The following is a 26751-nucleotide window of genomic DNA, read 5'->3' on the forward strand; positions in this document are numbered from 1 at the left end:
AATAAAGTAATAGACGCAAAATGGAACACCTCTGTATCCAAGTTCTTTGAGAAGCCGTACTGTCGTAATATCTTTGTACTGTATTGTGATTTCGCATGAACAGTGTGAATGATGTTTTGCGAGTATTCGAATTTCTGTACAATGAAGGAGGTACTGTATTTGTAAGTAAGCAGACAAAAAAATAAAATTTTTCTTAGGTGAGTGTCTTCAGCTGTTAAGTATTTTTAAAAAGCGCATTTGCGTCGTCAATTGCACAGTTGTATGCAGGATGAGTCAGGAGGAAGGTACACGCTTTGAGGAGTGATAGTATTAGCAGTTCTAAACAAAACCCTTCACATAGACGTATGCCCTATTCCAAATGGTTTCCGAGACAGAACGCATTTAATGTATATTACATTTAATGTAGTTTATTTTCTGTACTATTCAGACATTGTCATTGTTTACAACCCACCACAGTGGAGTAGAGGAAGTCTATACGAACAATCTGATACAGGACACTTGTAGTCCATCAAGTCGGGAAACTACCTCAAATTGGCCTACAAAAGCTACCTAAGCTACAGCGCATGCGCATCGCGCGAAATAGTATTTCCGCGCTCTCTTGGCGCAAACTATTAGTCTTGCAGAAAAAATGAACTCGACTTTTATCGTAGGGAATTTAATGTAGTTTAATTTTGTATTGCCCCACATCTTCGCTGGAGGTTGCGGTTTTCGAGTTATTCACGAAAAATGTACAAGAGTGACATTAAATGTGTTCTCCGTCGGCAAACATTCCGAATGGGATGTTTGTCTATCACAAGTTTTTTGTTCAGAATTACTAATACTGTCACCCATCAAAGTATGTAGCTTTCCTCGTAGCTCAACCAGTATTTATTTTCTACCGATTTTAGTTATAACAACCATCTTCACAGGAGTAAAACTTCATACATTCATAACGATCACGTATTTTCTAAATTTAGTTGCGTCGTATTCGACGAAGGTTTATTTTTGATCCATTGACGTATACTGTTTTCTCCTGTGAGGATGGTTGTTGTAACTGAAATCGATCGACAATAAACATGCAGTTGTACAGCTGATGGCGCAAATATGCATCTTCGGGAAAGACAAAAAATACTTTTTCTAACATTAGCACGTCAGACAATCAAAAGATTTGAAACTTCCTGGCAGATTAAAACTGTGTGCCAGACCAAGACTCGAACTCGGGACCTTTGCCTTTCGCGGGCAAGTGCTCGCACACTCCGCTGCAGAGTGAAAATCTCATTCTGGAAATATCCCCCAGGCTGTGGCTAAGCTATGTCACCGCAATATCCTTTCTTTCAGAAGTGCTAGTTCTGCAAGGTTCGCAGGAGAGCTTCTGTAAAGTTTGGAAGGTAGGAGACGAGGTACTGGCAGAAGTAAAGCTGTGAGGAGAGGACGTGATTCGTGGTTGGGTAGCTCAGTTGGTAGAGTACTTGCCCGCGAAAGGCAAAGGTCCCGAGTTCGAGTCACGGTCCGACACACGGTTTTAATCTGCCAGGAAGTTTCATATCAGCGCACACTTCGCTGCAGAGTGAAAATCTCACTCTGAATCACAAGATTTATATTTTTCGATTGGCGTAAAACCACAGAAATGCTACTGTGGAGCAAGAGAGGCAGAAAATCATACACGGAAGCATCACGAAAAGTACAGTCAACGGCTTTGCATTGTTGACTACACCAGTTCTCGTCACATCATTGAAGTTAATTGACGTGGGGCGTGGCCGGTATTTGGATGGGTAACCGCCTGGGTACGCCACGTGCTATTGGCTGCTTTCCCTCGCCTTCGCGGCAAAGGGAAGGAGAGGTCGTGGTGTTAAGTTCTTGTTCACCCGACTTTGCGCCAATGACCAGGATTAAATTTCAAACCTCACGAAAGGAAGGCATGTGAGCATGTGACACTGTTGATGGTGATCCGTCCTTCGTATGGGGAGATGGGGACGTTAAACTAGGCAGCCTCCTTGCTGCTATTCAAGAGGAATATGTTATATGCCTACACCAGGTTTCACCCTCTCCCCTCTGTTATCATCGTTCAATGCAAACATGACACCACACTACACACTCACACAACACAGTTACCGACACTTACACATGCAACTCCCACAATTCAGAAAGCAAACGTGCCATTGTGTGCGAAGGACAGAAAAAACTTTTTATTACGGCGGCTAAACTTGCCCTTCGGGGTCTTCTAGACAACAATGCCATTAGCCTTTACTTTTAGTTAAAATACTAAACTAAATATTTGCACTTGATAATAGAATAAATTCTCGGAACACTTCGTCCTATGCACGAAAAAATACTGTGAAGTGTTTTATTATTTAAATAGAATGCTAGCAGTTTTTAACTTGCGACCAGAGACCACGGATCCTTTATACCAAAATACACAGAAAATATTACCGAACAGCTTCTGCAGTTTAGTCGGTGGTGTTGCAGGTTCATCTTGTAGAGGGAGATCGCACTGTGATCGGCGAGACTATCTTCCGAGGACTCACCACGTGCCGAGTTGGTCCCTACGCAGGCCGACGGTGAACCCGAAATAGCTGCCACGCTGCGCGTTGGGGTCGGCAATGATCCTGGCCAGCTCGGGGTGCGTTTCTAGATTGAAGGCTGCGGCTCCAGCCAGGAGCAGCAGCTGCCAGCGGCAGGCTGCGGCCGACCACACGCCTTGCGCCTCCATCACTGGCGCTCGCCGTCTGCACTGTGCCGGGATCCGGAGGCGCCTATCGCAGTTTCCGGCAGCGAAGGCGAAAATAGTGGCGCGCCAGCTGCTGGGTCCCACAGCAGAGCGCTCGCGATGCCAGAAGGCTGGTCAGTTCCGTGAGAACAGTCTGCCTACAAGCTGTGCGACGGCTCCAGTCTTCGAGAGCCACCCAAGAAGATGTCAGAGGTCTAACTCTGCCATTGATGGTAACATTTCTGGAACTCATCTTCTGTAATATCCTCCAAGAACTTCGTCATAGCTTTTTGGGCATCTTGTGTTGTTCGGAAATGGTGTTCCTTGACCGCCGTTTTGACTCTTGGAAATAGAAAAAAGTCACACGGAGTGATATCTGGTGAATAAGGTGGCTGTGGTAGTACTGAAATTTGTTTCGGGGTTAAAAATTGCTCTACTGACAGAGCAGTATGGGATGGCGCATTATCGTGATGCAGAATCCAATTATCAGCAATGTTGGCACGGACACGAAGAACTCTTTTACGAAGACTTTCTAAAATTTCTTTGTAGTAATATTGGTTAGCTGTTTGTCCAGGAGGCACCCACTCTTTATGAACAATTCCCTTGGTATCGAAGAAGCACACAAGCATGCATTTTGTTGTGTTGGCAGAAGAGCCAACACCGTGTTACTAGAGCAGGCCGAAATGCACGCGTTTTAGCTCACGCAGGCTGGCGTGAGGAGGGAAGAACTATATTGACGTGAGGTCTGGAACATGACAAGGAATTAGAATTCAGAACGCGGACGTAGCTAGTTTGATAGTTAACTTTAATCCGTTAATGATGAACGTCGCTCTTGACGGTACATGATTCACAATTTGTGTGTTCAAAATTCATTCTAATTACTGAATATGGCGCCTTGCTAGGTCGTAGCAAATGACGTAGCTGAAGGCTATGCTAAACTGTCGTCTCGGCAAATGAGAGCGTATGTAGACAGTGAACCATCGCTAGCAAAGTCGACTGTACAACTGGGGCGAGTGCTAGGGAGTCTCTCTAGACTAGACATCCCGTGTGGCGGCGCTCGGTCTGCAATCACTGACAGTAGCGACACGCGGATCCGCCGAATACTAACGGACCGCGGACGATTTAAAGGCTACCACCTAGCAAGTGTGGTGTCTGGCGGTGACACCACACAATTCACTTTTGACTTTGACATACGAGCTTTTTTTGGCCTGGGTGATACCTTTGAGCACCATTGCGAACTTTGGCGTTTTGTCTATGGATCATACTGAAAAAACCAACTTTCATCACCAGTGATAACACGGCTCAAAAGTTCTGGATTGATTTCCGTTTGCTCTAACAGATCGGCTGCCACATTTTTCCGCGTTTCTCGCTGTTGTGATGTGAGATTTTTGGGGACCATTTTTGCACAAATCTTTCTCATACCAAGATCTTCAGTTATTATTAGACGAACCGTTTCTCGATTGATGTTCAGTTCTTCTGCAATCATTTTCACGGATAATCTTCAATCAGATCGTACGAGTTCACGCACCCTGGCCAAGGTGACATCCATCCGTGAGGTTGATGGTCGTCCACTGCGGTCTTCATCTTCAACATTCGTTTTGTCTTCACTAAACATTTTATGCCAACGAAAAACTTGAGCTCTTGACACAACCTCCTCTCCAAACGCCTTCTGAAGCTTACCGTAAGTTGTCGTAGCGTTTTCACCCAATTTAACGCAAAAAGAAATGACATACCTTGCGCAATATTATGCGGTTCCATTTCCGTGACGAGAGACACAAGCACGTGTTAACTTATTACAGCACAACTCACGACTGAGCAGTTGCATCGATGTGCCACTTGGAATAGAAGCAGCTTATACACCAAGGTCAAAAATATTGTGCCTACGCAAGCATGCAAGGTTGCCACATATTGCAAAGAAAATCAGTCTCATTACTTTATTGTTACACCTCGTAAAAAAGGTTACGCACCCAGAAGACATGGTCAGATGCGAATGTAGCTTTGTACACTTACATAACACTGGCAGGTTGTTGTTGTTGTGATCTTCAGTCCTGAGACTGGTTTGATGCAGCTCTCCATGCTACTATATCCCGTGCAAGCTTCTTCATCTCCCAGTACCTACTGCAGCCTACATCCTTCTGAATCTGCTTAGTGTATTCATCCCTTGGTCTCCCTCTACGATTTTTATCCTCCAAGCTGCCCTCCAATACTAAACTGGTGATCCCTCGATGTCTCAGAACGTGTCCTATCAACCGATCCCTTCTTCTAGTCAAGTTGTGCCACAAGCTCCTCTTCTCCCCAATTCTATTCAATACCTCCTCATTAGTTATGTGGTCTACCCATCTAATCTTCAGCATTCTTCTGTAGCACCACATTTCGAAAGCTTCTATTCTCTCCTTGTCCAAACTATTTATCGTCCATGTTTCACTTCCATACATGGCTACACTCCATACAAATACTTTCAGAAACGACTTCCTGACATTTAAATCTATACTCGATGTTAACAAATTTTTCTTCTTCGGAAACGCTTTCCTTGCCATTGCCAGTCTACATTTTATATCCTCTCTACTTCGACCATCATCAGTTATTTTGCTCCCCAAACAGCGAAACTCATTTACTACTTTAAGTGTCTCATCTCCTAATCTAATTCCCTCAGGATCACCCGACTTATTTCGACTACATTCCATTATCCTCGTTTAGCTTTTGTTGATGTTCATCGTATATCCTCCTTTAAAGACACTGTCCATTCCGTTCAGCTGCTCTTCCAAGTCCTTTGCTGTCTCTGACAGCCACACACCGTTGGGTGGCTTGCGGAGTATAAATGTAGATGTAGATGTAGATTACAATGTCATCGGCGAACCTCAAAGTTTTTATTTGTTCTCCATGGATTTTAATACCTACTCCGAACTTTTCTTTTGTTTCCTTTATTGCTTGCTCAATATACAGATTGAATAACATGGGGGATAGGCTACAACCCTGTCTCACTCCCTTCCCCACCACTGCTTCCCTTCCATACCCATCGACTCTTATAACTGCCATCTGATTTCTGTACAAATTGTAAATACCCTTTCGCTCCCTGTATTTTACCCCTGCCACCTTCAGAATTTGAAGGAGAGTATTCCAATCAACATTGTCAAAAGCTTTCTCTAAGTCTACAAATGCTAGAAACGTAGGTCTGCCTTTTCTTAATCTTTCTTCTAAGATAAGTTGTAGGGTTAGTATTGCGTCACGTGTTCCCACATTTCTACGGAATCCAAACTGATCTTCCCCGAGGTCAGATTCAACCAGTTTTTCCATTCTTCTGTAAAGAATTCATGTTAGTATTTTGCAGCTGTGACTTACTAAACTGATAGTTCGGTAATTTTAACATCTGTCAAGACCTGCTTTCTTTGGGATTGGAATTATTATATTCTTCTTGAAGTCTGAGGGTATTTCGCCTGTGTCGTACGTCTTGCTCACCAGGTGGTAGAGTTTTGTTAGGATTGGCTCTCCCAAGGCCATCAGTAGTTCTAATGGAATGTTGTCTATTCCCGGGGTCTTGTTTCGACTCAGGTCTTTCAGTGCTCCGTCAAACTCTTCACACAGAATCGTATCTCCCTTTTCATCTTCATCTACATCCTCTTTCATTTCCATAATGTTGTCCTCAAGTACATCGCCCTTGTATAGACACTCTATATACTCCTTCCACCTTTCTGCTTTCCCTTCTTTGCTTAGAACTGGGTTTCCATCTGAGCTCTTGATATTCATACAAGTGGTTCTCTTATCTCCAAAGGTCTCTTTAATTTTCGTGTAGGCAGTATCTATCTTACCACTAGTGAAATAAGCCTCTACATCCTTACATTTGTCCTCTTTTTTCTTCTGTTACCCAAGGGTTTCTACTAGCCCTCGTCTTTTTACCTATTTGATCCTCTGCTGCCTTCACTATTTCATCCCTCAAAGCTACCCATTCTTCTTCTACTGTATTTCTTTCCCCCATTCCTGTCAGTTGTTCCCTTATGCTCTCCCTGAAACTCTGTACAACCTCTGGTTCTTTCAGTTTATCCAGGTCCCACCTTCTTAATTTCCCACCTTTTTGCAGTTTCTTCAGTTTTAATCTACAGTTCATAACCAATAGATTGTGGTCAGAGTCCACATCTGCCCCTGGAAATGTCTTACAATTTAGAACCTGGTTCCTAAACCTCTGTCTTACCATTATATCATCTATCTGATACCTTTCAGTATCTCCAGGGTTCTTCCATGTATACAACCTTCTTTCATGATTCTTAAACCAAGTGTTAGCTTTGATTAAGTTATGCTCTGCGCAGAATTCTACCAGGCGGCTTTCTTTTTCATTTCTTAGCCCCAATCCATATTCACCTACTATGTTTCCTTCTCTCCCTTTTCCTACTCTTGCATTCCAGTCACCCATGACTATTAAATTTTCGTCTCCCTTCACGATCTGAATAATTTCTTTTATCTCATCATACATTTCATCAATTTCTTCGTCATCTGCAGAGCTAGTTGGCACATAAACTTGCACTACTGTAGTAGGCGTGGTCTTCGTGTCTATCTTGGCCACAATAATGCGTTCACTATGCTGTTTGTAGTAGCTTACTCGCACTCCTATTGTTTTATTCATTATTAAACCTTCTCCTGCATTACCCCTGTTTGATTTTGTATTTATAACCCTGTATTCACCTGACCAAAAGTCTTGCCCCTCCTGCCACCGAACTTCACTGATTCCCACTATATCTAACTTTAACCTATCCATTTCCCTTTTTAAATTTTCTAATCTACCTGCCCGATTAAGGGATCTGACATTCCACGCTTTCTCCTGGTAACAACGTCCTCCTGAGTAGTCCCCGCCCGGAGATCGGAATGGGGGACTATTTTACCTCCGGAATATTTTACCCAAGAAGACGCCATCATCATTTAATCATACAGTAAAGCTGCATGCCCTCGGGAAAAATTACGGCTGTAGTTTCCCCTTGCTTTCAGCCGTTCGCAGTACCAGAACAGCAAGGTAATTTTGGTTAATGTTACAAGGCCAGATCAGTCAATTATCCAGACCGTTGCCCCTGCAACTACTGAAAAGGCTGCTGCCCCTCTTCAGGAACCACACGTTTGTCTGGCCTTCTGGCCTCTGGCAGGTATGTAAATGATAAGAGTTGCAATACTGTGTAACAGGTAGAATGGCCACCAGAATGCATTAGTCTTGTTCAAATGGTTCAAATGGCTCTGAGCACTATGGGACTCAACTGCTGTGGTCATTAGTCCCCTAGAACTCAGAACTACTTAAACCTAACTAACCTAAGGACATCACACACATCCATGCTCGAGGCAGGATTCGAACCTGCGACCGTAGCAGTCGCACGGTTCCGGACTGCGCGCCTAGAACCGCGAGACCACCGCGGCCGGCCATTAGTCTTGTTCAAGTTAGTGTTGCGACCAGGCCTGGTAGGGTGTACGTGGGGCGCAAACAGTGTCAGATGTCTAGTGATCAGAATGAAGGACATGGAGCGTGGATCTCCATTTGGCCAGTTGTTCATATCGTGCAGTATCCAGTTTTGTGGGGTATTCAGATGTGACAGTGGCCCAATATTGGACTGTACGAGGACGTGAGGACAGACATTCTCCTTGTCGAGGCTCCAGTCGACCGTATCTGAACACCACATGGGAGGATAGCGGCACTATGCGCCGAACGAGTTGTTTCCCATCTGTGCTTGCCGTCCCAGGAAAAGTAATGGACTCCCAGCAACATTCTATGTCGTCATGCACCACCGCTCAGAAACCAGCAGCAGCTGGACAAGGAAGTTACCGTCCCATGTGACGGCTGCCGTTAACATTATAACACAACGGCTGCGTCTGGAGTGGTGCCGTGGCTGGAAAGCATGGACTACAGTTGAATGGCGTCGCATTGTGAATCGCCGTTTTGCACTACTCCGGATGACTATTATTGATAAGTATGGTGGCGACCTGGGGAGAGGTCTCATTCTTCCAGTGGTGTGGGGAGCCGTCGGATATGACCAGTTCATGGCTGGTTGCGATTGAGGGAACTGTGACGGCACAACGGTACTTATCAGACGTATTGAGTCCTCATCTGTTACCTCTTATGTAACAGAATCATGGTGCCATTTTTCAACAGGAAATTGCTCGTCCTCACTTGGAATGTGTCTCTATAAGCTGTCTGCGTGATGTTGAGGGGCTCCAGTGCCAGTACCCGGGATATCGAGAAGCGGTTACAACAGCTGTGGGCCAGCTGGGCTCAAGAGATGATACAATGGCTTTACAACACCCTTCCCAAATGAATCAGTGCATGCATTCAGGCCAGAGGAGGTGCAACGTCATACTGATAGTGCCAGATTCTTTGTAAATATGACTCGATTCTGTAATCACTGAAATGCCACCACTTACCCTGTCTACTCATAAAGTTTCATTTCGTTTCCTCCTATCCTTCTGGGTGCTTCACATTTCTTGTCAGGCAGTGTACATTTAAAATAAAAACAAATCTTTGGTCAAGTCCTGAGGGCTGCGCAATGCCGTCTAGCCGCTGTGTCATCCTGTGCCATATGGCGTCATTTGTGATGCGTTATGGAAGGATGTGAGGCCAGCGCACTACTCTTCCAATCGTTGTCGGCTTTCCAGACCTTGGAGCCGTTACTTCTCATTCAAGTACCTACTCAGCTGGTATCACAAGACTTAGTAGACTCCGTTCCTGTTCTCCAAACGAGGAAAAATTTCTGGCAGTACTGGAAATTGAACATGATCCTCTGCATGGCAGTCGCGCTGACTTCTCAGCTCCAAAGACGGACTCTGCATCGGTATCTATATCAATAATCTGCATACCACTGCAGAAGTGCTTGGCAAAGGGTACTTTACCATTTACTAGGGCTTCTTCTCATTCTATTCACGCATGGAGAGCGGGAAGAATAATTACTTAAACGTCTCTTTGCGTGCTGCAACTAGTGTGTTCTTCTCTTGGCGGACAGTACGGGAGCGATACTTTTGAGGTTGTAGTATACAGGGTGTTTATAAACGAATATCGGGGTTTTAACGCTTTATAATATTTATTATATTAAACTTACAGCTATAAATAATATGTCAAATGAAAGAGCAACTCAAACAGTTTTACCAAGAACCTTATAAATGTTCAATGTGAGCACCATTCGTCACACGGCACACATCAAGTTTATAGCCGAGTTCTTCTCAAACGTTGATAAGTGTCTCTTCAGTGATTGCAACAACAGCTGCTTCAATCCGGCTTCTTAATTTAGGGAGGTCTGCTGATAGCGGAGGCACGTACATACGATCCTTGATGAGGCCCCAAAGGAAAAAATCGCATGGCGTTAGGTCGGGTGAACTGGAGGCCATGCAAAGCAAGCGCTGGCCGGTGGGGCCGAACGGTTCTAGGCGTTAGAGTATAGAACCACGCGACCGCTACGGTCGCAGGTTCGAATCCTGCCTCGGGCATGGATGTGTGTGATGTCCGTAGGATAGTTAGGTTTAAGTAGTTCTAAGTTCTAGGGGAATGATGACCTCAGATGTTAAGTCCCATAGTGCTCAGAGCCATTTGAACCTTTTTTTTTTTTGCAAAGCAAGCCCTGTCGTTGGGCCCCTTGAGGCCTATCCAGCACTTGGGTACAGTGAAGTTCAACCAATCGCGTACTTCGCTTTGCCAGTAAGGTGGCGCACCATCTTGCTACAAATGAAGTTCTCTGGCTCATCTTCTTCCAACTGAGGGAAGAGCCATTGCTCTAGTGTATTAAGGTAAGATGTGCCAGTTACAGTAGGTTCACCAAAAAAGAAAGGCCCATAAACTTTCCACCGGGATACGGCACAAAAAACAAAAAGCACATGCGCACTGGTGCCAAACACAACTTTTGAGTTGCTCTTTCATTTGACGTATCATTTTTAACTGTAAGTTTCGTGTAGTAAATGTTATAAAGCGTTAAAACGGCGATATTGATTTATAAACACCCTGTATTCCTAGATGCCTCACATAATGGCGGTTCTTGATTCTTTATAGGCAGGACTTTATATGAAGGATAGCGTCTGCCTTCAAGTGCCTGCCAATGCAGGTTTCCCAACATCTTCATGACGCTCTGCCATAAGTTAAACAAACTTGTGACCATACGTGCAGCTCTCCTTTGTAAACTTTCAATATCTCCTGAGATTATTGTTGGTATGGGTCCCACACATCTGAACAATATTCTAGGATGGGTCGCAAGTGTGTTTTGTAAGCAATCTCCTTTGTAGACTGATTGCGTTTCCCTGTATTCTACTACTGAACGGCAGTCTGCCAACTGCTTTGTCTATGACCGAGACAATGTGATCTCTCCACTTCATATCCTTGGAAGGCGTTACAACGAAGTGTTTGTGTGAGTTGACCGATTCCAGTTATCACGCTTTGATACCGTAGTTATAGATATCACGTTTTGTGAGGCGCACAGTTTTACATTCCTTAACGTTTAAAGCTAGTTGCTAATTCTTGCACCACTTTGAAACCCTGTCAAGATCCGACTGAATATTTGTAGAACTTCCCTCAGACGCTCCTTCATTACAGATAACTGTATCACTTGCGAGAGATCTTTTAACATTGTCTGTAAGGTCAATAACAACAACATGAACAGCAAGGGTCCTAATACACTGTCCTGGGGCACTCTGAAGTTACTTCTACATCTGTAGATGACGCTTAGTCCACGATAACATGCTGTGTCCTCTCTACCAAGAAATCCTCAGCCGAGTCACAAATTTCACTTGGTACCCCATACGATCGTACTTTTTATAAATATGCCTAGATGTAGTACTGAGTCAAATGCTTTTCAAAAATGGAGAAATACTGCATCTACGTGACTACCTTGATCCGCGGCTTTCAGGGTGGCATGTGAGAAACATGCGAGTTGCGTTTCACGTGATCTGTGTTTACGGAATCCAAGATGGTTGTCATGGAGGAGGTAATTCTGTTCGAGATACTTCATTACATTTGAGCTCAGAATATGTTTCAGATTTCTACAATAGACAGATGTCGAAGACACTGCACGGTAGTTTCGTGACTCGTTTCTTTACTTTGAGTGTGCAGAATTATATGAGGATCTAATTTCTACGTAGGAACAAGAAACTTGATACACTGCTTCAGGCTCTGGACTCGTGTTCAGGAGGTACGGGATTCAAATTTCTGTCAGCGTATCACTGATGCTCCGTCTGAGGTTAAACCCTAAACTTTTTTCTTCCCGGAACTTATTTTCTGAGTCTAATGCCCTACAGTGCTACAGCATCTCTGCAAATGAATTGCAAACGGGTAGCGGAGGCTGTGTGGCGTGGACTGGGCGGTTTTTTAGGTTAGAAGGCCTCGGGAAAGTATGGGGTGGGCTGCAAGCTCAAAGGGTGCATGGCAAATACAGGACGTGCTTGGATCAAGGAACAGTCGGAATTGTAGTTGTAAATTGTTGTAGTTGTGCTGGGAAAGTCCCTGAGCTTCAAGCGCTAATAGAAAGCACAGAAGCTGAAATCGTTAGAGGTACAGAAAGCTGGCTAAAGCCTGAAATAAATTCTGCAGAAATTTTTACGAAGTCTCAGACGGTGTTCAGGAAAGATAGATTAGGCAGAATTGGTGGTAGAGTGTTTGTGTCTATCAGTAGTGGTTTATCTTGTAGTGAAGTCGAAGTAGATACTCGGTGCGAATTGGTATGGGTGGAGGTTATACTTAACAGCCGAACTAAGTTAATGATTGGCTCCTTCTACCGACCCCCAGACTCCGATGATATAGTTGCTGAACAGTTCAGAGAAAATTTGAGTCTCGTAACAAATAAATACCCCACTCATACGATTATAGTTGGTGGGGACTTCAACCTTCCCTCGATATGTTGGCAAAAATACTTGTTCAAAACCGGTGGTAGGCATAAAACATCTTCCGAGATTGTCCTAAATGCTTTCTCCGAAAATTATTTCGAGCAGTTAGTCCACGAATCCACGCGAATTGTAAATGGTTGTGAAAACACACTTGACCTCTTAGCCACAAACAATCCAGAGCTGATAGAGAGCGTCATGACTGATACAGGGATTAGTGATCACAAGGTCGTTGTAGCTAGGCTCAATGTCGTTTCTTCCAAATCCACCAGAAACAAACGCAAAATAAGTTTATTTAAAAAAGCGGATAAAGTGTCACTAGAAGCCTTCCTAAGAGACAATCTCCATTCCTTCCGAACTGACTATGCAAATGTAGACGAGATGTGGCTCAAATTCAAAGATATAGTAGCAACAGCAAATGAGAGATTCATAACTCATAAATTGGTAAAAGATGGAACTGATCCCCCGTGGTACACAAAACAGGTCCTAACGCTGTTGCAGAGGCAACGCAAAAAGCATGCGAAGTTCAGAAGAACGCGAAATCCCGAAGATTCGCTAAAATTTACAGACGTGCGAAATTTGGCACGGACTTCAATGCCAGATGCCTTTAATAGGTTCCACAACGAAACATTGTCTCGAAATTTGGTAGAAAATCCGAAGAAATTATGGTCGTATGTAAAGTACACAAGCGGCAAGACGCAGTCAATACCTTCGCTGCGCAGTGCCGATGGAACTGTTACCGACGATTGTGCCGCTAAAGCGGAGTTATTGAACGCAGTTTTCCGAAATTCCTTCACCAGGGAAGACGAATGGAATATTCCAGAATTTGAAACACGAACAGCTGCTAGTATGAGTTTCTTAGAAGTAGATACCTTAGGGGTTGCGAAGCAACTCAAATCGCTTGATACTGGCAAGTCTTCAGGTCTAGATTGTATACCGATTAGGTTCCTTTCAGATTACACTGATACAATAGCTCCCTACTTAGCAATCATATACAACCGCTCGCTCACCGATAGATCTATACCTACAGATTGGAAAATTGCGCAGGTCGCACCAGTGTTTAAGAAGGGTAGTAGGAGTAATCCATCTAACTACAGACCTATATCATTGACGTCGGTTTGCAGTAGGGTTTTGGAGCATATACTGTATTCAAACATTATGAATCACCTCGAAGGGAACGATCTATTGATACGTAATCAGCATGGTTTCAGAAAACTTCGTTCTCGTGCAACGCAGCTAGCTCTTTATTCGCACGAAGTAATGGCCGCTATCGACAGGGGATCTCAAGTTGATTCCGTATTTCCAGATTTCCGGAAAACTTTTGACACCGTTCCTCACAAGCGACTTCTAATCAAGCTGCGGGCCTATGCGGTATCGTCTCAGTTGTGCGACTGGATTCGTGATTTCCTGTCAGGAAGGTCGCATTTCGTAGTAACAGACGGCAAATCATCGAGTAAAATTGAAGTGATATCAGGTGTTTCCCAGGGAAGCGTCCTGGGACCTCTTCTATTCCTGATCTATATAAATGACCTGGGTGACAATCTGAGCAGTTCTCTTAGGTTGTTCGCAGATGATACTCTAATTTACCATCTGGTAAGGTCATCCGAAGACCAGTCATCAGTTGCAAAGCGATTTAGAAAAGATTGCTGTATAGTGTGGCAGGTGGCATTTGACGCTAAATAACGAAAAGTGTGAGGTGATCCACATGAGTTCCAAACGAAATCCGTTGCAATTCGATTACTCGATAAATAGTATAATTCTTAAGGCTGTCATTTCAACTAAGTACCTGGGTGTTAAAATCACGAACAACTTCAGTTGGAAAGACCACATAGATAATATTGTGGGGAAGGCGAGCCAAAGGTTGCGTTTCATTGGCAGGACACTTAGAAGATGCAACAAGTCCACTAAAGAGACAGCTTACACTACACTCGTTCGTCCTCTGTTAGAATATTGCTGCGCGGTGTGGGATCCTTACCAGGTGGGATTGACGGAGGACATCGAAAGGGTGCAAAAAAGGCAGCTCGTTTTGTATTATCACGTAATAGGGGAGAGAGTGTGGCAGATATGATACGCGAGTTGGGATGGAAGTCATTAAAGCGAAGACGTTTTTCGTCGCGGCGAGATCTATTTACGAAATTTCAGTCACCAACTTTCTCTTCCGAATGCGAAAATATTTTGTTGAGCCCAATCTACATAGGTAGGAATGATCATCAAAATAAAATAAGAGAAATCAGAGCTCGAACAGAAAGGTTTAGGTGTTCGTTTTTCCCGTGCGCTGTTCGGAAGTGGAATGGTAGAGAGATAGTATGATTGTGGTTCGATGAACCTTCTGCCAAGCACTTAAATTTGAATTGCAGAGTAGTCATGTAGATGTAGATGTAGATGAACTACACGATGCTTATGGTGTGTGTGGCGCTCTGTTAAAATACCGACATGTCGCGCCCTCCAAACTGCAAACAATGGCCAGCGTTCAGTGTCCGATTATAGGTGCCTTCTTGACAGTAATCTAAATTTTACTTGAGGTATTGTTTGTACGGTCACCACAGCGTACAGCGTACGAAATTCATAACCTTACACCAAACCTTTTCATGACAGGAATATGCATTTCGCCCCATTCAAGAAAAAGAAAATACAGCATGTATTAAGACAAATTATACCTGATAATGGACTCACAGGGTCCGAAATGCACCGTGTACTTAATAAAACACGAAAAGTTGTGACTGAAGGCGTTTGTTAATTCATACTTCCATTGTATTGAATACAATCACGTTTGAAGTTGCGAAATATGGATAAAATTAAGAAGGGAATCTTGACTAGTGACAAGGATGGGATGCCACTAAAGTAAATAATTACGTCTAATAAGGACATCACGGCTATGAAAGTGACTGCTGAACTAAACTTCTTTCTAGACAGCACAGTATTGTTCAAAATGTTCAAATGTTCAAATGTGTGTAAAATCTTATGGGACTTAACTTCTAAGGTCATCAGTCCCTAAGCTTACACACTACTTAACCTAAATTATCATAAGGACAAACACACACACCCATGCCCGAGTGAGGACTCAAACCTCCGCCGGGACTACCCGCACAGTCCATGACTGCAGCGCCTGAGACCGCTCGGCTAACCCCGCGCGGCAGCACAGTATTATTGAGGAAACTATGTAAATAAAGCATTTGTGGCAGAGCTTCTGAATTCAAGTCTTTTGTAAATAAGGTAAATACAAAGACGATTTTAGTAAACAGGAAGTGCTACGTGCGGGTATCACCGAGGGAAGCATAAATTTAAAACTGCCTCCTTCCAGTTGTTGAGTGACGCTGAATCAGATGGAAGCTTCTGACGTGAAGTATCATGGGATGCGAACTTCATGGGTCGCATCTGTGCTTCATAGTAGAGTCAGTCGATCCGTTATCTGCTAATGGATGGAAATTGTGAAATAGATCGCTTAAATGGCTGATTAGTTACAACCTTTTCTGATTGTATCTGTCACGCATGCCTTCATGTCATTCCACCCCAATTTGTTATTATGACTGGCCCTTATGTAACACTCGTTTTCTGCTATGTACGCGCCGGCCGCTGTGGCCGAGCGGTTCTAGGCGCTTCAGTCCGGAACCGCGCTGCTGCTACGGTCGCAGGTTCGAATCCTGCCTCGGGCATGGATGTGTGTGATGTCCTTAGGTTAGTTAGGTTTAAGTAGTTCTAAGTCGAGGGGACTGATGACCTCAGGTGTTAAGTCTCATAGTGCTTAGAACCATTTGAACCATTTTTTTGCTATGCGCGCGGCAAAAATTATCCTCCTAACGCCGTGTGATTAATACGTCTGGGTAAATAACGCGTCAGGTAAAGGTAGAGTGAATCTCAGACTTCAACGGACTACTGACCGCGAAAAGATTGTTTGTCCTCCAAGCAGATCGGAATATTGCATTGCAAAGCCGTCTACTTTAGTTTGACCTGCTCATAATGAAATACAGTTTGCAATGTAGAGAAGTGAAAGAGACTGACAGAACCCACGCAGAGGATTAAGCACCTTCTTATTTGGCGATTGTGGGTATGGGTTTTGGCGGTTTTTTCACAGTATCTAGGCGGATGCTGTCGCTGGTTTACCGTGCCCATCTCAGAGTCACACACGTGCAACTGACGAAATCACGCGGAACAGAATCCGATTACTCGTAAATGGCGATAACGACACTTATTTCCATAGGTTAACATGATGCTGTGGTGTCAGGAAGAGCATACGGCCGCTGAAACACGTTCCAGGTCCGCTAAGAGCAAATCTTTATCAGGCAATAAACGCAATGTACAAGGAAGAAATAATAAACCCTAGCAATGATGCTGTACATCAGATCTGGTATGATTGGCAGTGTGTTTAGATGTACCGGGTGATCAAAAAGTCAGTATAAATTTGAAAACTTAATAAACCACGGAATAATGTAGATAGAGAGGTAAACATTGACACACATGCTTGGAATGACATGGGGTTTTATTAGAACCAAAAGAAAACAAAGTATTGCTAGACGCGTGAAAGATCTCTTGCGCGCGTCGTTTGGTGATGATCGTGTGCTCAGCCACCTCTTTCGTCATGCTAGGCCTCCCAGGTCCCCAGACCTCAGTCCGTGCGATTATTGGCTTCGGGGTTACCTGAAGTCGCAAGTGTATCGTGATCGACCGACATCTCTAGGGATGCTGAAAGACAACATCCGACGCCAATGCCTCACCGTAACTCCGGACATGCTTTACAGTGCTGTTCACAACATTATTCCTCGACCACAGCTATTGTTGAGGAATGATGGTGGACATATTGGGCATTTCCTGTAAAGAACATCATCTTTGCTTTGTCTTGCTTTGTTATGCTGATTATTGCTATTCTGATCAAATGAAGCGCCATCTGTCGGACATTTTTTGAACTTTTGTATTTTTTTGGTTCTAATAAAACCCCATGTCATTCCAAGCATGTATGTCAATTTGTACCTCTCTATCTACATTACTCCGTGATTTATTCAGTTTTCAAATTTATACCCACTTTTTGATCACCCGGTAATTTACGCTAAGCACTATTATAAAAGAAGATTCCGTAGAAAAATGGCTGAGGACAAGATCATGGCAATGCTCACTGGAGTGAGAAGGTTTGGCACTTACAGAACGCCCTACTATGGGACACGATAGCTATTTTCATTCGATTCAATTGTTAGCAGCTGTAGCCTTATTTCCATCCTGGATAAGAATGATCTCTTTGTAATGTTGGGACATCTGTTGCTTTATTGTAATGTACTTGATTGTCGCCAAGTACACAACGTATAGTAATTGTACAAGAGATATTTATCAAATAATTCTCAACAGCAGTAGCAAGAGGAAGAACGTTGAGCGCACTCCATGTCGAACAAAGAAGTGCATTGGTAGCTTAATACTAGAAGAGGCCGTATCATCTGGCGCGCTTTGGTACATTACGTCATGGTGTAATAGAATCAAATTACGCAAAGCACGCTGGGAAATGTTTACTACTTGAGACTACACTGCGAATCAGCATTTGTTCATCGCAGTCAGTGAGGCCATTAGTATAAACAGTAAACAGAACTATACAGCGGACAAGTTTTGATGGCTCTGGCGCTCGCAAGTAAAAAGTTTTGTCTTGCGCAGCAATCAGTATAGAGAGCACCGCTAAATATGAGTAACTAATATTTAAGAACAAGATGGGCAGAGAGCAGACAAGCATGGAGCTTGACGTATGGTACGCTCTCCACTTATCAAACGGATGGCCAATCGAAATACTACTACAGCTATATCAGGTTTTCTATAGGAACACGAGAAAGTTACGTTTATGCCACTAAACTAATTCAAGGGGTCCAGCGCGCGCAACAGTGCATGTGCGTCGTACACGTGTGTGCACGTGTATATGTATGCGTGAACAAAAGAACAGTGGAGACGATAACAAAGAGAACATACAGAATTGAATGCCATTTGCAAGACCGTTGCGAACTGATTCGTGCTATTGAGCGACGCAATAGAAGCATACCGTCGTGCTGATCTCACGTGTACATGAAATAAATTTGGTGACGTCACAGGGGCGATCGAACGCAGATGTTTGGCTTTGGTCAACAGGTCTCCTTCTGATGTTGAACAGATTGTTTGTTCGAATGTTAAAACAGGCTATCAGTATTATGCTATCTGAAAAAAACACTATCCAGTCGTTAAATAATTATTATAATGTTGTATTCTATGTAGCTACATCGTTCGAGTGAAAGACTCATCAGGCTACACTGACACGTTCACGCTACACTTCTAGGTAATGCACATTTTACGCTGGCTTCACCCGATTGAAAGAAATGGTTCAAATGGCTCTGAGCACTATGAGACTTAACATCTGAGGTCATCAGTTCCCTAGAACTTAGAACTACTTAAACCTAACTAACCTACGGACATCACACACAACCATGCCCGAGGCGGGATTCGAACCTGCAACCGTAGTGGTCGCGCGGTTCCAGACTGAAGCGCCTAGAACCTCTCGGCCACACTGGCCGGCTCACACGATTGAAAATGATTTCAAATTCCTAGTTCTTCCCTAATCTACCCCCATACTTCTTTTATCTCAAATCTGTTTCAGCGACCTTCTTCAGTTTTGTATAAGGCTTTATTCACTTAGCTCGGCCGGCCGGTGTGGCCGAGCGGTTCTAGGCGCTTCAGTCTGGAACCGCGCGACCGCTACGGTCGCGGGATCGAATCCTGCCTCGGGCATGGATGTGCGTGATATCCTTAGGTTAGTTAGGTTTAAGTAGTTCTAAGTTCTAGGGGACTGATGACCTCAGATGTTAAGTCCCATAGTGCTCAGAGCCATTTGAACCATTTGAACTTAGCTCGAAGCTTAGAATTGACTTCTGGTTTCCAATTTTTTACGGATAAGTTAAAATAACGGTCTAGTCACTGAAATAAATTTGAAGTTTTCACCGTATTGACACTATCATAAGATATGTTTACTGTTGTCATGCGCCGTCGCGAGTACACTGCTGTTGATGGTATATTGCGGTTCACTACCCTTCATATAACTATGCTGTGCGTGAAGTCTGTTTTCTAGAGTGAAGATTCTTAAGAATGTAAACTTTATATTGTGAAAGGAACGCTGTTCTTCGTAACACAATCATTTAAGTCTTTGAGACCCTGCAGTATCAGGTAATATCTTGAGTCACAAATCGCCCTCTCCCTTCTACTCCTCTTGATGGCTAGACTCCAGTAATGCATCTTCCTTCCACTAGCGTTTTCCCCAACCGCCAGTCTCCGAGCCGTTATAGCGTTGTGTTAATGCAGCTTAGGAACACTTCGCACGCAAGAAGAAGTACGGTTTGCAGAACAAAGCCTGCCCACTGCTGAATCTTCTGTAACTGTCGTTCTTGCCAGTCTGTGTAAAGAGAAAAATGTGTGGGCCCACCTTGGGGAAAAAAACTTAAAGGGGTTTAACGGGTTTCTCAGAAGGGGTTTCAGCAGAAATTATCACTCTACGATACCAACATTCCTGTAAGAAACAACAGGTTTCAACAGGCAACAGAAGTCATGGGATATTTACTAATATCGTGTCGAAAAACTTAAGCTTATGTGTACTATTACTGACTTTCGTTTTCTTGTTAATTAGCTTGTTTAGTGTTAGTTATAGTGTTAGCTTTTCGTTGGTTACATTTTAGGCCTTTGTACCCTGAACTAAAATTGACCATTATTTTCGTTTTTACTGTTGTGTTGTTATTTTTAGTATAACATTTTTTACTCACGTTATTATAAGGTTGGTGAAATTCGAAGGGACGGATTATTTTGTCGGGTATTATAGCGTGTTAGGTATTAAGTTCTGCATGTTGGTGAACTGAGCGTGGAAAACCTTACTTGCGTTATCTTGTGTATGCGCTCTGAGTTGCTGAAACTGATTTATAAATGTTTTTAAATTACGCCCACACAACCCCATCCTCCTTCCACTCCCACCGTTTCCTGCGCCACAAGTTTCGCAGTGCTTTTGTAGACATTAGGTGATTCCTTTTATCACTTAAATCTAACAACCAAATCCCTAAGCCTGTTGTAAGGAATGTACAGTTCAATGTGACACACAAAGCAAGGTGCGCCTTACACATTTTGAAACGTCCCCTTTGAACAATTATACATGACTATGCTTAAACTGACACACAATATTTTTTGGCGCAACGCAATCCGACTTTCAAAAATCCCTACAAAAGAATGGCCCTGACTAACATTAACCTATACCTTTCACAAATCACTTACCTCACAAAAATCTTCGCTACTCGAACTACTGCAATACAGCGAGTGCCACTACTGCCAGCTAAATAAAAGATTCAAACTACGGAAGGCACTAACTACTGATACGCATAGTTAGCAAATGAAAGATTTTAATAGAGAACAAACAATGTATTTACCTTAATAGTGTTGAAAAATCATAATATACATAGCAGTTCATGACATCCAGTCTTACGAATTTCAAAACTCCGCCATTTCTCTCCCCACATCCACCACTGCTGGCGGCCCACCTCCAAATGCGCAACGCTACGCGCTGTTCACATCCAGCTGCCCAACACTACAATGGCAGACAACACTGCAAACTAGCCACAGACTGCACACAGCACAGCCAGTGATTTTCATACAGAGCGCTACGTAACGTTGCCAATAAGAAAACATAAACAGCCTACTAACAATTTCATCTGGTCGAAACATTCCAGTACAATCAAGCAGAGAATTATGTAACTCGCCAATAATTGGACCCCAAACTGCTGAATTAATAATTCAGTACGGAACAGAACAATCAACCTACGTATTGTTATGAGGCAAGTTACACCGGTACCAACGCACTGGATTCACGTTCTATAGGAGAAATCCTAGTAACCTCGTCTGGCCCTCCTGATTTAGGCTTTCTGTGATTACCTTAAAATACCACAACGTTTCGCTCAAAAGGATTCAGCAGTTTTTCTGCCCTTATCCTTGTCTACTTCCGCTGCCGCTATCGAGCAGGTCGTCGACAGCACTTAAAACGATAATATTTCCTTTTTTTAGTACAAACGGCCTCATCTTTTATAACGCTGTAAAAAAAGTTATAGACCTCTAGAAACTTCTGAAAGTTGTCGGTAAACAGGCCTGTTTAAAATCATAATTCAAAAGATGAATCTGTACTTCTTGTACCCACCAGAATGACGAAACAGCAGACGCGGGAAAATTACGTACCACGCCTGTACAGCGAACCAGGCTGCATTTGTATCGCTAATCTCGCTCTTTCCAAACCGCTTCCTCTTCCAGTTCAACGGCTGCGGTTCACAGTCTACATATATTTCCCGTGACAAGAAACAATCTGTCAGGTCAGACACAAGCAGATAAGGGCGTTGACCTAGCGCTGCAGCTCTTATCACAATAGCGGGCAGTAGTCTTCAACAGGCAGTGTCGATTACGCTCTCATTATGAGCAGAGAAAGTATCGATACTGTGAGCTACGAAGTAGTTTACGAGATGTAAATTTTACATTGTCCGTATCTGCATGTAGTCATCGTTACCTAGCACATTCCTCCAGTGCAACATGACATCTTAATCAAGTTCGTTATTTTCTTGCAAGTCTCAGTGTCATGACTAACGGCAACTGATGAAAAATTTATTGAATGTTAAGCCTTAACTTATGCAAACGAAGGTTTGTTTCGGTTTCTAAAAAGTTTTACAAAGTATAGAAAATATTGTATTTTTTAGCATCACATTAGTATTTTATGTACAAGTTCCTAAACACTCATTCACTTTTTCAATACACAACCAAATAAAGAATGGACATTCACGAGAGTAATGCAGGATGAGGCGTATTTTCCAAATAATTTTATCTCAGCAGTGTTACAGAACTGAATAAGTTTTTCTCTTTAGCTTACAGCTCGTTTCCGAACTGTATCTTTAGCTTGTATGTATGTATTGAACTGCGGATGTAGAAAAGACGGAGAGGCTTCGTCCGCGCCATTGCCCTCAGTGGTTCACAGCCCCTAACAGGCTACAGCAGTCCACTCACCCCACCGCCGCCCCACACCGAACCCAGGGTTATTGTGCGGTTGGGCCCCCAGTGGGCCCCCCGGGCACGTCTCATTCCAGACGAGTGTAACCCCAATGTGTGCGTGGTAGAGTAATTATGGTGTACGCATACGCGGAGACAGTGTTGCGCAGCAATCGCCGACAGAGTGTAACTGAGGCCCGCATTCGCCGACGCAGATGGAAAACCGCCTTAACAACCATCCACAGGCTGGCCGGCACACCGGACCTCGACACTAACCCGCCGGGCGGATTCGTGCCGGGGACCGTCGCGCTTTCCCGCTCGGGAAACAGTATGTTAGACGCACAGCTAGCAGGGCGGGCTTATCTTTAGCTTACCGCTAGTTTACAACAGCTCTGGAAGGCTGAACACTCAATCTTATAATGAAGGTATTTGGAAAGGTAACACAAATCAAATGAATGTTTACCTGTATTGTTTTTCTCTACAGTACAGTTACAAATGCATGTCATCGCATAATGTGTGTGTGAGTAGATGAAATGCTATAGCTGTATTTCAAGATGTGTAACATTTTTGAAAAATCAGGACCCATTTCATTCCTCTGCCTACTCGGAGCTGACCACAGAGCTCCCGTCATAATCACTACCTGAAGCGTGAAGATTACTTATTTTTGTTTAAACAACGTTGAATTATTTTTTAACGTACGACTGATGAGCAATCATTTTCTGCTGCCACTCATTTCTTCCCCCTTGGGGAATAAAATGAGAAAAAAATCTCGAAAGTCTGAAGAGAAGTATTAACATAAATATGTGGGAGAAACACATTTAGCGTGCCATACTGAGGAGTTCCCTTTTAAAAATTAATTAGCGCTGTATTTTTTTTAACTCATTGCCTTGTTATCTAATGCGAGTTGCACTGTACATAAAGTTTCTGACCCAATTTACATTATAAAAAAATTGTTTAATTTTTAATCAATTTAGAGCTAAAAGTACTTAAAAGATGCACATTAAATTTAATGTGTATGTGCAGTACAGTGAGATGACATTATATTACTATATTACAGTAGAACGTAAAAAAATGGAAATCCATATAGGTTTGCTGGCAGAATAGCAGTGTGGTCAACAAAACACGTTTCATCGTTTGTAAATATTTTCATAATCGAGAATAAAACCTGACTTAGGATACTACTTCCACCGCGAAAAGTGCCTCGTTAAATTGATCACGCCATTTTTCATAGTGTGAACTAACATGCCGTTACACTCTAAAAATGAATAGGTGCGGCATCAAAGCTGTTCAAGACCAACGTATAAGTGAGGTATGTATGTGTATGTAATGTATTTTACATTTCAATACCTTTATATGGAATGGAATGAGCTGTACTCTGCAGCAGCCGAATTTAGTGACAGTCACACTGTGACGGGTCCTGACACAAGAGATGCTTTTATTCTATTTCGTTACTGTTTCTGGCTGTAAGAGTAGCCGTTTTAACGAGAAAATTGGGTTTTCGTGTATGAAGTAGCTTCTCATATGTTTCGTTACTATTTAGAACAGTTGTTGTCAAACATTTTAGCTCAAGAGCCAAAACTAACAAGGAAAGGACGCCTACTCGTCATCGCCGAGTTCGTTTATGGTACATGTAGGGCGTGGTGAGACAAGAAAGTGCCTCAAGTGGGAACTCCAGACGGCCAAACGTTTAGGAAATAAAAGGAATTTTGATACGGATCTATCACCAAGTTCCAGGCGGCCTTCGGTTATTTTGTCAGTAAGGGTTGGGTGTTCGAGAGCCGTTACGAGACGCTTTAACGTTGCCCACACGTGCAGGCGGCATTGGAATGATTAACGTGCACAACAGAGCGCGCGGCCTCTTCCTGCGGACGATACATCGCCTACGTAGTTCGGACAAGGACACCCTCCTTGGTAACTGATTGAGGAGGTGGTGCCTCAATCCCTCCATACGCCGATTCCTGTTGGACATACGAAGAGCTTATTTCAATAGTGGTACAAGTCCATTGCCTCCACTTTGCTGCCTATAATGCTTCTGAAATTAATGATCCAAACAAACAGGTTCATTTCTATAAAGAAGCCATATGCTTGAATATTTCTGGTATCTCAACTGCAGATTTTTCAGCGCTCATTTAACTTTAGGACTCTGTATCTCAAAATGAACAAAAATGGACTTGTACCACTATTGAAATAAGCCCTTCATATCACTCCGCACTGTGTCACATTCGCACCTACCTGACCGACATGAGTTATCAGTTGGATGTCTTGCCGACCATTGCGGGATCCTAGAACCAAGGACTTCTACTGTTCCTTTCAACGGACGCTGCCTGCTAATGTGATTGAACGCCGACATCCGGCAGTTGGCTGGAGGCGGGTGTGGAGTAACATACACTGGTCTTTACTTCCCACCACGGTCAGGGCGCTGTGGTATGTGACAACGATCGAAAAATTCACCATCCGACAATGTTTACACATGATACAGACCTATATCACTGACGTCGGTTTGCAGTAGGGTTTTGGAGCACATACTGTATTCAAACATTATGAATCACCTCGAAGGGAACGAGCTATTGATACGTAATCAGCATGGATTCAGAAAACATCGTTCTTGTGCAAAGCAGCTAGCTCTTTATTCGCAGGAAGTAATGGCCGCTATCGACAGGGGATCTCAAGTTGATTCCGTATTTCTAGATTTCCAGAAAGCTTTTGACACCGTTCCTCACAAGCGACTATGCTGCGGGCATATGCGGTATCGTCTCAGTTGTGCGACTGGATTCGTGATTTCCTGTCAGGAAGGTCGCAGTTCGTAGTAACAGACGGCAAATCATTGAAGTGATATCAGGTGTTTCCCAGGGAAGCGTCCTGGGACCTCTGCTATTCCTGATCTATATAAATGACCTGGGTGACAATCTGAGCAGTTCTCTTACGTTGTTCGCAGATGATGCTGTAATTTACCGTCTAGTAAGATCATCCAAAGATCAGTATCAGTTGCAAAGCGATTTAGAAAAGATTGCTGTATAGTGTGGCAGGTGGCAGTGGACGCTACATAACGAAAAGTGTGAGGTGATCCACATGAGTTCCAAAAGATATCCGTTGGAATTCGATTACTCGATAAATAGTACAATTCTTAAGGCTGTCATTTCAACTAAGTACCTGGGTGTTAAAATCACGAACAACTTCAGTTGGAAAGATCACATAGATAATATTGTGGGGAAGGCGAGCCAAAGGTTGCGTTTCATTGGCAGGACACTTAGAAGATGCAACAAGTCCACTAAAGAGACAGCTTACACTACACTCGTTCGTCCTCTGTTAGAATATTGCTGCGCGGTGTGGGAACCTTACCAGGTGGGATTGACGGAGGACATCGAAAGGGTGCAAAAAAGGGCAGCTCGTTTTGTATTATAACGTAATAGGGGAGAGAGTGTGGCAGATATGATACGCGAGTTGGGATGGAAGTCATTAAAGCGAAGACGTTTTTCGTCGCGGCGAGATCTATTTACGAAATTTCAGTCACCAACTTTCTCTTCCGAATGCGAAAATATTTTGTTGAGCCCAACCTACATAGGTAGGAATGATCATCATAATAAAATAAGAGAAATCAGAGCTCGAACAGAAAGGTTTAGGTTTTCGTTTTTCACGCGCGCTGTTCGGGAGTGGAATGGTAGAGAGATAGTATGATTGTGGTTCAAATGGTTCAAATGGCTCTGAGCGCTATGGGACTCAACTGCTGAGGTTATTAGTCCCCTAGAACTTAGAACTAGCTAAACCTAACTAACCTAAGGACATCACAAACATCCATGCCCGAGGCAGGATTCGAACCTGCGACCGTAGCGGTCTTGCGGTTCCAGACTGCAGCGCCTTTAACCGCACGGCCACTTCGGCCGGCTAATTGTGGTTCGATGAACCCTCTGCCAAGCACTTAAATGTGAATTGCGGAGTAATCATGTAGATGTAGATGCGCCGCTGTCGACACCGACATGCACCGTTTCATCATTTGTGGTACTGCTACTGACTGCTGGCTCCTCACACGGCGCATGTTGGCATTGTTGCTGCGACGGACCCCTCAGTCCGTAGAGTTCACAGAACTAATCCATCCCGACGTCACTTACTTCCCTGCTACTCGTCATAAAGCCACGGTGTGGGTATGAAATTGTCATACTTTTTTAATGAGAGCGTTGCAGGGGTGTTAGATTACTGGCATTATTTAACGAGTAACTATACGATTTTACGGCGCAAAGCGTCGTATGGTACGC

The 26751-nt window shown here is 43.5% G+C and overlaps 1 protein-coding gene across 2 annotated transcripts in view; it reads right to left on the reverse strand.

Moving 5' to 3' along the window:
- Positions 1 to 26751, reverse strand: part of LOC126483652 (integrin alpha-PS4-like) — a 174148-nt gene that overhangs the window by 124175 nt on the left and 23222 nt on the right. Inside the window, exon 1 of one of the 2 annotated variants that reach the window (XM_050106714.1) lies at positions 2505 to 2698. The exons of the other annotated variant lie outside the window; for it this stretch is intronic. Within the exon in view, the coding sequence (XP_049962671.1) occupies positions 2505 to 2689 (185 nt within the window). The 5' untranslated portion in view covers positions 2690 to 2698. Of the gene's footprint in view, positions 1 to 2504; positions 2699 to 26751 lie in introns of those variants that run through there. 2 annotated transcript variants of the gene reach the window in all.

The sequence above is a fragment of the Schistocerca serialis genome, chromosome 6 (assembly GCF_023864345.2).
Source record: "Schistocerca serialis cubense isolate TAMUIC-IGC-003099 chromosome 6, iqSchSeri2.2, whole genome shotgun sequence".
NCBI lineage: Eukaryota > Metazoa > Arthropoda > Insecta > Orthoptera > Acrididae > Schistocerca > Schistocerca serialis.